Source organism: Petaurus breviceps, unplaced genomic scaffold (genome assembly GCF_028583685.1).
Source record: "Petaurus breviceps papuanus isolate PSGF00001 unplaced genomic scaffold, PetGlider_PUasm1.0 558, whole genome shotgun sequence".
Lineage (NCBI taxonomy): Eukaryota > Metazoa > Chordata > Mammalia > Diprotodontia > Petauridae > Petaurus > Petaurus breviceps.
In genome coordinates this window covers 1435961-1447420 of record NW_027186376.1, presented here as the reverse complement: position 1 = coordinate 1447420, position 11460 = coordinate 1435961, and the positions used below count along the sequence as shown (strand labels likewise).

General features: G+C 54.8%; 2 protein-coding genes across 4 annotated transcripts in view; one reads left to right on the top strand and one right to left on the bottom strand.

The window, feature by feature from the left end:
- RBX1 (ring-box 1) overlaps nt 1-11460 on the bottom strand; it is a 434671-nt gene that overhangs the window by 386249 nt on the left and 36962 nt on the right. The gene's annotated exons all lie outside the window — the stretch shown is intronic.
- The window catches only part of MRTFA (myocardin related transcription factor A), a 214338-nt gene that overhangs the window by 200729 nt on the left and 2149 nt on the right, over nt 1-11460 (top strand). For all 3 annotated transcript variants that reach the window (XM_069102864.1, XM_069102866.1, XM_069102865.1), the window contains 7 exons: nt 638-713; nt 1686-1847; nt 3903-4078; nt 5042-5194; nt 8257-8507; nt 8743-8908; nt 9371-10321. In XM_069102864.1, the coding sequence (XP_068958965.1) occupies nt 638-713; nt 1686-1847; nt 3903-4078; nt 5042-5194; nt 8257-8507; nt 8743-8908; nt 9371-10321 (1935 nt within the window). The remainder of the gene's footprint in view (nt 1-637; nt 714-1685; nt 1848-3902; nt 4079-5041; nt 5195-8256; nt 8508-8742; nt 8909-9370; nt 10322-11460) is intronic.

Here is an 11460-nt window from a genome sequence, read left to right as displayed (position 1 = left end):
CAGAAATAATAACTGGCCGTGTAACCTTGAGCAAGTTACTTAACCCCGATTGCTTTAAAAAAAAAAATGTGCCACTGTGGGTGCCTTCCTAAGCTGGGGGTCTCTGAAGGCCACAGCATCTAGAGGTTGTCTACTGTGGCCATTGGGATTGAGCTTTCTCCAGATAGTCTGGCTAGCTCTATAGGCACAAAGGCAGGTGAGCTCAGTTGGAGGCCATCTAGGCAGCAGGAGACAAAGCAGAGATCTGGATCCCCACGACTTGATGGGCCTGTACTAAGAGGCCTCTCTTTGTCTGTCCTCTGACATAACCCTGGGGGGAGACTATTGAGATGAGATCTCTGCACTGGCAGGGCTGTGGATACTGCCTTAGAAACCCACAGGTTTCAACAGCAGTAAATCAGAATTAAAATCTAAGAGAATCACTGGAGTCTTGAAAAAACAAACGTGGGCCATGCTGATGCTGGCGAGCACTTGTGGGGGCTCAGGCCTGTGGCCTGGGATGGCTGTGTGTGCCAGCATGGGCCCTGAGGCTGACCTGGGGGAGCCTGGGGGCCATCCAGGTGGCCCGGCCGGGCGGCTTTCCTTGTGTTGGAACACTAGGCCTGAAAGTCTCTTCTTTTTGCTTTTGTTGTAACAGACAGAAGACTATTTGAAACGGAAGATCCGTTCGCGGCCAGAGAGATCAGAGCTGGTCAGGATGCACATTTTGGAAGGTTTGTGGAGAAGGGAAGGGGTCCAAGAGAAGGAATCTTGACTTCCTATGCCCACAGCTGCCCCAGGAATATGCCCCAGTCAGCATTTATTAATAATGGATTTTAATACAAGAAAGGCCTCAGAGCTCAGCCAGTCCAAACTCCTCCTTTCAAAGATCCAAGCTTCTGAAGGTTTCGAAAGGGAAATCACCAGACCTTGACAGAGTCCCTCAGACCTCCTCATCCCTCTCCCTGGGTCTCTGGCCAGGGAACTGGCCATGCTGTCACACCCCAGGCCCAGCCAAGATGCCTTGACCAGAATTTCTGCTTTAGAATTCTCAGGGAGGCACCAGCCTAAAAAACCAAGTCATTAGCCATTTTCTCCCACCATTTCTTGGTACTGAATGTATTCTCTCCACCCATTCATGCCTTACTTCTCCTTCAAATGTGACAAAAACAAACGCATTCCTTGAAACTTTTCTTGATTTTCAAAAGCTGTGCCATCTCTTCCACATTGTCTCCCCCCAGGGTTTGGACCAAGGAGTAGCAGCCGAGTGGCCTCTGTAGAAACAGCTGTTTGATGTCGGTGGTGTGATGAGGCCTTTTTGTCCAGCCTTGTTAGTTTGCAGATGAGGCTCCCTGGCCCCAGAGCACATAGTGCAATTGGGGCGAGCTAGGCCAGAACCCAGGCCTCCCATTTCCCAGCCCATTATGCTTTCTTTTATATAGCATGCTGCTCACCGATCAGTGTGCAGCTATGTCCTGTTTCTTAGGGCAGGAATTTGTCTCTGTTCTGCTGGGTCTTTGGTCCTTGGGTAACCTTCAAGTTGCTAAACTCTTGTTCTGTGACCCAACCCAAATTCAAGGTGAATAGGAGATGGGTATATGTAGCTCTCCTTGCTCCTTTCCAGAAAGAAAGGATGATAGCTGCTCTGATGTCCTCAGAACAGGACTAGGGGTACCAATCTGCCTCTTCCCCTCTCCTTTGAGCAGAGACCTCAGCTGAACCTTCCCTCCAAGCCAAACAGCTAAAATTGAAGAGAGCCAGGCTAGCTGATGACCTCAATGAGAAGATAGCCCAACGGCCAGGCCCCATGGAGCTAGTGGAGAAGAACATTCTTCCGGTGGAGTCCAGTCTGAAGGAGGCCATCATCGGTAAGGAGGTGCTTGGCTGAGCCCAGTCGGCCTCCTGGCCTGCTAGGGGCAGGGCTTTAGAGCCCAGTGTGCTGGCCTGATCAGCCAAGAGGAAATCAAGGCAAGTCTGGACCCCGAGAAGCAGCTTGGTGGTATCAACAGTAGCAGACGCCTTGGCTCTTGGTGCTTGACAGAGAAATGAAGAGAAGGGCAGGAGGGCAGTCTGTAGAGCCAGCCCTTTGTCTTGGCGGGGTCACTGTCCTTCTCTAAAGAGCCATCTCTTGGGAGCCTTGACACCTTTGGACTTAGAGTTATGGCTTCCTCAGTCCTGGAAAAAACACTGTATCCATAGGACCCTCTGTTTTGCCAGTGGAGTCACTTAAAAGCAGGTAGCACAGAGGAGGTAAATGTGTAAATGGGCATGCATTCCCCATGCATGTGCCCATTCCTCCTCTCCTTCTCCTTCCTGGCTTACTACATTTTGCTCATCCAAGCCCACATGTGGGCACCTGTGTTTTCTGACTCCCCTCACCCCCCCCCCCCCCGGCAGAAAGCAGTCCAATAAAGGAGATAAAGTGGCTGCCTCAGCACTCTATGGGTAAAGTCCCCTGGCAGAGCAAGCGGCTCACACAGGTTAGCACAGCTGCTTCCTGAGATGAGCAGGGTGGTGCCCACCCTCACCCCAGGTAGGTCTGGGGTTCGAGGGCTCACCTTCTGCTAAGCTTTCAAATGGAATGTTCTGCCGTGGAAGGAGGTGAGATTGAATTGCTCTGAATATGAAGGATTTTGAGGTCCCTGCCCAGAAGAAGCTGCACCCCCCTCCCCAAACATACTAGCCCCTAATGCCAGAGACCTATCCTTGTACTCTTGGCTATTCTGTCTGTTCAGGCCCCCCTTGGATGGCAGAATTACAAGGCCTGAAAACAGGCCCTGGTAGAACAGAGGGACTGTGCGGCCCCAGGGATGGGAGCCACAGGTCTCTGTCTTGATCACCCTAGCCCTACAGGAGGACAGGGAATGGGGGCAGGGCATAGGCAGGATCTTCCTCATACCCTGAGCCTGAGAAACAGCCTTCTCTGGTCTTGCCCAGGTAGACTGGGTATGGCAACTACCTGCATGTTCTGTCATGGATTTGCTCAGGTTCTCTTCTGTGAATTCCTCCCTGTACCCAGTGACCTTGGTCCATGGCCAGCAGGCTACCTCTGGCCTCTCTCTGCAGTGCTAAGAGTTCCTCTAGGTAGGTCCCATAGAGGCGCACAAATGGAATGAGCTGAGTCTGTTCGCCAGTCCATCTTGGCCCCCCACCCCTCACCAGCTCTGATGCTTCTCCGACCTGATTCAGAGGCCGTGGAGTGAATTTTGTTGAAATGTCCCTTTCTCTGCCTTCCCTCATAACCCTGAGGTCTCCATGCCAACGTCTCTTGCCCTTGAGGAGAGACACTCAGCCACCCTGTATAGCTAGCTCATCTTCAAAATGAGGAGTAAGATTCTCTTTCTGTGTTGCTGAGAACTTGTATCCCTGGCCAAATGTCCCCCTTCTTGTTTTCATTTTTGAAAGGCAGTCACATGATCAGGGTGAAGCACATTGGGGTTTTTCTTGAGAATTCAGTCAGTGATACCTTGCTCCAGCTCCCCTGTGCATTTCCTTAGAAGGAAAAGCAGTTTGTGTAAGCCCCTGGGCAAATGGGAAGTCTGGTTGTGGTTCCAGTCCTGAGGACAGGAAAAGGCCACCAAGCTTGGAGAGCCTTTCTCCCCCGGGGGCCAAGAAGATGGAAATGAGAAGGGGTTTAATGAGGAACTGAAAGTGGGGAACATGAACACAGAGCATCCTTCCCTTCTCCCAGGGCGGGGTACTCGGTGAGGCTACGGGGCTTTTATTTCTCTTTTATGCAGAAGAGCTTTTCTGGGACTGCCGTCCCTGGGAGGATGAAGTGAAGGGGTGGCTGTGCCCCTCCCGTGCTGGGTGGGCATTGCCACTGCTTGGCTACTCTGGGCCTCTCATCGTTCCCTTTGGTGATAAGTGGGCCCTCACTGGCCCTGTGCCGACATATGATTCTGGCTTTTTTTTTTTTGCAGTGGGACAGGTCAATTACCCCAAAGTGGCTGACAACTCTTCCTTTGATGAGGACAGCAGCGATGCCTTGTCCCCTGAACAGCCAGCCAGCCATGAGTCCCAGGGGTCAGCGCCGTCACCGCTGGAAGGTCGAGGCAGTGAGCCCCCGGCCCCCTCAATTTCTGTGTCTCCTCCTCAGGTGAGGCTGCAGCAGCAGCTGCTTAAGGCAGAGTTGGCCACATGTACTGTGGGAACTCGATAGAGTCATTCCCTTTCCAAGAGCCAGAGTGGCTTCATAGTTGACCTTGAAGCATTGAGTTCTGTGATCCACAAGCTTTGACTTTCTTAAAAATGGTGGCTCCATTAGAAAAGCCCTCCAGCCAGCTGGAGCATGAAAGGAGGCTCTGAAGGAGTTATGGCAGATTCGTGCAGGAGAGGGAGGGAGGGAGATGGTTTGGACTGAATTCCACTCCAGATAGGGCCTGGGCCTGTGTCTAAGGCCTCCTAGCAGCTAGCTGTAGGCACCAGCCTTGGCAGTCTGCTCCTGCTTCATGTGCTTCTCTGCTGATGGTGGTGATGAGCCCGCTATCCTTCCACCTCTGTGCCATTAGTGGAAAGAGACCCGGAACAGGAAGACTGGGGTTCAGATCTTTGACTCTGTCTTGCTGTGTGACCCTGAGCAAGGCCCTTCCCCTCTCTGAGCCTCAGTTTCTTCCTCGGTAAAATGAAGGGGCTGGACTTGATGGCCTCTAAGTTTCCTTCGGCTCTAGATTCATGCATGACCCTCTGAGGCCTTATGCTCCCCTCACACAGGGCCAGTTTCCTCTTCTGTAAAACTAGGATAATGACACTTTACCTCCCTTTCGAGTAGGTTGTGAAGAAGAAGCTCTAGACATGTGGGTTGTAACCCCAGCCCCAGATCAGTCCTCCTGGCCAGTTTATCACAGACCACTAAGGACAACTTCAGACCAGCTAGGGAAGTCATTGCCAGCAGGGCCCCTCCACCCATCAAGCTTCCATCTGCCTTTCTGCTGCTTCTGACTGTTGGCCCCACTTCCCCAGTCTAGGCTGAGCCAGTGCTGACCAGTCCTCTGTAGTATGGACAGGCCTCTTGTATCTGTGGTCTCTCAGGCTGGCCCTCATGTTCTCCCTTCCCCTTCAGGTGATGTCCCAGCTCCAAGTGTGCCCTGACTCCAGTGAACCCACTTTCCTGGCAGAGCAGCCGTCTCCTCTGCCAACTCCACCTTTGATGCCACCCAGCCTCCCCAATGGAGGGACTGTTCCCACTGCCAAACCCACCCCAACACTCATCAAGGTACCAGCTGCCACTTTTGGGTGTCAAAGTCAGAGGGAGGGGGGAAGTGGGGAAGAGATCTCTGGCAGGGTGAGAACTGCTGGTGCTGGCCTTTCTCTAGCCCTTCTTAGGCCCATGGAAAAATAATGGGAACAAACATCTGGGGTAGGGACAGGAGGAGGTGTGGTGTTTACTCAGTGGAAGGAGTTGTTGACTGCCTCATGTGGGTAAGAGAGAGGTGGGCGCAAAGTCAAGGGGTCTCTCTCTCAGGCTGTATTTTGGCTGTGCTTAGTATTCAGGTGTTTTAACTTCCAAATCCTGAAGTTCTGAGCTCCCTTCTTGACCACAGCTACCTTCTCTATTCCCTTACTCCTATTGAACTTGCTCTTCACCTTCTTGGTGGCCTTCAGTACCTGAGTCTCTCTTCATTCCAGTCTCCTGGCTCATAAACTCTCTTCTGTCTTCCATTTTCCTTTCTGCTGCACCTGGACCACCTGCTCAGCTATTCCAGTAATGCTCTGGTTAGCACTCTGATCAGTCCCTCCACTTCACCGCTGTCCTTGCCAGGCCCCACCTCGGGATCTTAACCACTGTTTCCTTTTCCCTTATCCTCAGAGGCTCTCTCATCCTGCCATGTCTAAGCTGTTGGCCAAGGCCTGTTCAATTCACTTCTGAGCATCTCTTGTCCATTCCACCTCTCTGACATTCTTGTCCACTTCATCTTTACAATATCTCTTATCCATTTGACCTTTGCCAAATATACTCCCTTCCCTCCTCTAAAACTGCCTCTATCCTGGCGGCCCTCATCACCTCACAGCTGGACTATTGCAATAACTAATAGCTTCAGGTGGGTCTGCCCACCTCAAGTCTCTCCCCCCTCCAGACTATCAGACTATTCAGCCACCAAGGGGATTTTCCTAAAGCACAGGTCTGATCATGTCATGTTCAACTCAGTAAACTCCAGTGGCTCCCTATTGTCTCTCGGAACAAATACAAAATGCTCTGTTTGATAGTCAAAACCCCTTCATTATCATCAGCATTATCATTGCTAATATTTATATAGCACTATGGGACAGGCACGGTGCTAGTGCTTTACAGGGAAGTAGGTGCTGTTATTATCCCTAGATCGGGAAACTGAGACAAATAGAGATTCAATGACTTGCCCACAGCGATGATGACCCAGCTAGTGTCTTGAGTCTGGATCTGAACTCAGGTCTTTCTGACTCTAGACCCAGTGCTCTCTCCACCTCACTGCTCATCAATTGTCTCCCCCCCCCTTCCCTTACAACCATGTAACCATTCTGAGATCCACTAACACTGGCTTCCAGACTGTTCCTCCCCCAAGATACTCCATCTCTCAGCTGTCCTCCATGCCTGGAATTCTTCCCTTCCTCATCTTCACCTCCTGGCTTTCCTGATTTCCTTCAAGTTCCAACTAAAACTCCATCTTCTGTAGAAAGCCTTTCCTGATTCTTTCTTAATACCAGTGCTTTCCCCCGGTAATTTCCTATATATCCTTTCTACATTGTGTTCATACCTAGTTGTCGGCATGTTGTCTCCCCACTCGAGTGTGAGCTAGCCCCTTGAGGGCTGGACTGTCTTCGGCTTTCTTTGCCTAGCACCTAGTCAGTGTGTTTATTGATTGATTCATGTTCTGGGGCTGCTGGTTGTATCCCTTCTCACAGCTGCCTTAACTGACTGCCCACCAGAGTTCTGCCCAACAATTTGCCCACTTCTTAATCCCTTGCGTGGTAAGTAGATGACATTGTCCCTTCTCCTTTACGGAGAAGCTCAAGGTCATCTTGTGTTCTACTTGACCTCAGATGACAAAATTCAGAGCAATGAAGGATGTTGCAGAAAGGCAGACTTAGGCTCAAAGGAAAAACCTGACACAGCTGCCCAGAGTGGAGTGAACTGTATTGGATGTAGAAGGCCTTCAGATTCTGTGATTTGGGGGGAGGGGATTACTTTTGAGCATGGCTAGATGACCTCCAAGCAGCTGCTTGCTCCTGGACTGGACTATCCACCTGCCCCCACAAACATTTCAGATCTCTGCCCGAGTCCAGCCCTGCCATGAGTTGGCCTTGATGACCCCATAGTCTGACTGGAGTGCTCTGGGTTCCTTTCCCTTCCACCTTGGTAGCTCTGTGTCTTTACCCATCCTTGGGTCCTCCATCCTATCTGCTTTACCTCCCCCGGCCACTGACGCTGTAATGTAGTGAGAGGCAGACGTGTCTTCTAACTTGCACCACTTCTTCCACCAATAAGTGATCTCTTGGGTGCCTGTCAGGAGGCCCTGTGCTTAGCACTTGTCCATCTTCCCTCCATGAAGGGCAGTCTCATCTGTTCTCAGGCCCTCAGTTATCACTTGGGCACATACAGAGAACATGAACTCCATGTTCATGTGACCCACCCCCGGCCTCTCTTGTGACCTCCAGCCCTGCAGCTGCCCTTCTCCCTGGATGCCTTGCTGATATTTGGCCCTCAGCATGAGGTCTCAAGCTGAGCTCCACCTTCCCTCCTCAACCTACCCCTGTTTCTTTCCTGCCATTCACCCGGTCCTCTCGCTCCTAACTCTGTGTTATCCTTGGCCTCTGTTCTCCCTCCACACTCAGGCACTGAGGCTCCTTTTGAGGAAGTGGAGTGGGTGGGAGGAGACTCTCACAGAGCCTTTGGGTGTTCAGCTCAACCGGCCTTGTGTCGGCCCCCTGCCCTCCTCCTGCCGCCTGAGTGCCAGCACCACCCTGTCGATGCCCTGCTCAGGGGCTCCTTCCTCCTCAGCTTTCTGGAAGCCCTCAGTCTCCTCTGAACTCTGCTTGCACTGAATCATTGTTGTATCTCCACCTCCTTCCCTCATTAGACTGTCATCTCCTTGAGGGCAGGTGCTGTGGCTTTCACTTCCTTCCATGGGCTCCTGCAGTCCTTGGAGTCGGGAGGAGGGACGTGGGGGTCTTTTGGTCTCAAGGCTGACCATGGCAGGCCTGGGATGGAAAGAACAGAGACAACTTGGACTGGGACGGGGGGGGGGGGCGTCTGTGGAAGGTTAAGGCTCACGCGCCTCCCCTCTCCTGCCCTCCTGTCAGCAAAGCCAGCCCAAGGCCCCGGGAGAGAAGCCCCCACGCAGCAAGAAGGCCAAGGAGCTGAAGCCCAAAGTGAAGAAACTCAAGTACCACCAGTACATCCCCCCTGACCAGAAGCAGGACAAGGGGGCCCCCCCCATGGACTCATCCTATGCCAAGATCCTGCAGCAGCAGCAGCTGTTCCTCCAACTCCAGATTCTCAACCAGCAGCAGCAGCACTATAATTACCAAACCATCCTGCCAGCCCCTCCCAAGTAAGGCCCCCTGCCCTGGCTTCCTTCTGGGCAACAGCCCCAGGACTGCCACCTCTGGATCATGAGGCCTGTGGGTGAGGGAGGTCCCTCTGCCCACATCCATCCATTCTTGGGGTGTCAGAAGCTGAGCTGCTGTGGCTCCCAGCACTGACCCTTTGCCCACCCTGCCCAGGAGAGGAAGAAGGGGGAGCTTTGGCATCTGGGTTTCATTTCTGACTTTTTTCCTTGCCCCCAGGCCTGTGGGTGAGCCCCAAGGTAGCAGCAGCCCCGCTTCCCTGCGCACTCTCCCCACTGCCCTGGGCAGCTCAGCCTCCGGCCCACCTGGGCCAAGTGGCCTTGTGCGTCAGAACTCTGTGACTGGCAAGCTGGGCCCTCTGCCTGCCAACCTGGATGACATGAAGGTAAAGCTCTCTTGCAGCCTTTCTTTAGTTCCAGCCTCAGGCCCCCTGCCCCAGGGACTGGGTGGGCAAGGGAGCGATCTCAGGCCTTGGTCGCTGGCTCTTCTCCAGGGAGGGCATCTCTTTCCTTTTGTTGGGATAAAGGTCTTTAACCGCAGAATGTCCAGCTCCATGTCTCCCCATTTTTACTGTGGCCGACTCAGGCCTGGGGGGACACAGCACATGAGAGCCTGAGATCCAAGCCTCCCGTCTCATCTTGTTGGCTCTAGCTTTTAGGGGTTCTGTCTCTTGTATGACAGACACAGAACCTGCCAGGGGAGGGGAGGGGAGAGCAGCCCGAGCCCAGGAGAAAGCCAGAGGGGCTTGCTCCAGTCAGAGGTCCAGAGCTGCCATGTCTGTTCTGCCTTGGGGCTGCCCCTGCTTGGGATCTCCCGGTGACAACCCCCCCCCCCCCATTTCGTGCAGGTGGCTGAACTGAAGCAGGAGCTGAAGATGAGAGCACTGCCAGTCTCAGGCACCAAGACAGACCTGATTGAGCGCCTCCGGGCCTACCAAGAACATGCAGGAGTCCCTGGATCCTCCGGAGCCCCCAAGCCCGGGGCCGCCCCCATCCTCGCCAAAGCCGGGGAAGTGGTGGTGGCCTTCCCTGCGGCCCGGCTGAGCGCGGGACCCGCCCTGATGGCCGCAGGCCTGGCGCCCACCGAGGTTGTTGTGGCCACTGTGACCAGCAATGGGATGGTGAAGTTCGGCAGCACGGGCTCAACGCCCCCCGTGTCTCCTACGCCCTCGGAGCGCTCCCTACTCAGCGCGGGGGACGAGAACTCCACTGGGGGTGGAGGAGACGCCTTTGGGGACATGGTGACCTCGCCCCTGACACAGCTCACCCTACAGGCATCCCCCGTGCAGATCCTGGTGAAGGAGGAGAGCCCCGCGGCCCGGGCCGAGCGTGGCAGCCGAGACCTGGAGAGCCGTGACAAGGACCAGATGCTGCAGGAGAAGGACAAGCAGATCGAGGAGCTGACACGGATGCTCAGACAGAAGCAGCAGCTGGTGGAGATGCTGAGGCTGCAGCTGGAGCAGGAGAAGAGGGCCCAGCAGGCGGCCCCCCGTGCCCCCGCCCTCCTGGCCCAGGTGAAGCAGGAGGAAGGCTTCTCCAGCTGCCAGCTCACCGGGCTGTGCGCGGAGCCCAGCGCGCCCGTGCTGGCCGTGACGGTGAAGCAGGAGGCAGTGCCCGAGGAGGAGCCTCCCAGTGGCCTCCTGGCTCCAGAGCTGAGCGGCCTCCTCCCAGGGCCTCCCCCAGTGCTCGTGGCGGATGCCACAGGGACCCACATCGTCCTCACTGTGACCAAGCGGGAGGCGGAGGACTCGGCTGATGACGAGCCTGGGAAAACCGGCAGCGGCCAGAGCCCCTCGCAGGTGAGGACTCAGTCCTGGCCTCTGGGGGGCGCAAGAGCTCGTCTGCCCTCTTAAATGGCGGAGCCCAGACCCAGCGGCTCCAGTCTCCTGGGAGCTCCTTCAGACCGCTCCCTCTGACCCTGAGAGCCCTTGGGGCTCTATCCTAGGCACGGGGAGCGAGGTCACGGCTTCATCCTGCCCCAGCCTCTCTCAGACTGGACGTCCACAGACGTCTGCAACGGCCCTCGGCCCCTCCCGCATCCAGCATGGTGCTGGGGCCTGTTGGCTTCACTTGGCAGCATCTCTCCATGAGACCTCCCCCCCCCCTGCACCTGCTTTGCGGCAGGCTCTGACCTGCCTCAGGTCTCTCCCCACTCCAGTCCAGTCACCAGTGATTTTCCTAAAGCTCTGGTCTGACCATTTCACCCTCTACTCCGTAAACTCCAGTGGGCCCTTTCGCCTCCAGGAGCAAACACAAAATGCCATTTGGCGGCCAGGCTCCTGCCCCCAGCCCCTGCCACCTTCTCTCTGAGAGGGCCTGGGCGCCCTCCCTGCAGGGGGCCCATCAGCCGTTGCCAATCCCTCCAGAGGCCCAGGCCTCGCCTCTGCTGGAGTTCCTGTTCAGGCTGCACTGCTGTTTGTATGCATGCTGTCACGGGCCCCAGCTTGTACCCGGCCCTCTAGGGTCTGGTTTCTGCGGCTGCCCTTAAGGCTGGCGTCTCCTCGACCCCTTCCCCTTCATTAGATGCTACTGATCCCCAGGGAGCTTGGCAGCGTGGGGCCTGCTAAAAGGGATGCTTAGCAAACTTCACCAAAGGTCACCTGAGCCTTGGCCACAATTTACACTTGAATTTGAGCTTTCTTAGTTAAAACCTGCTGGGTTTGGGCAAATCCCTTTCTCTCTCTGGACTGTTTCCTCACTTTTTTATTTTTGGGGCAGGGGGGCAGTTGGGGTTAAGTGACTTGCCCAAGGTCACACAGCTAGTAAGCACGTCACGTGTCTGAGGCCGGATTTGAACTCAGGTCCTCCTAGGGCTGGCCACCTAGCTGCCCTCCAGTGTCTTCACTTCTGCAATGAGGGCTTGGCCTTACTGACTTCTGAGATACAGCTTTGAGCCAGGGCTTCTCTTCCTCCCCTGTCCCCACCTGCAGCTGCTCCT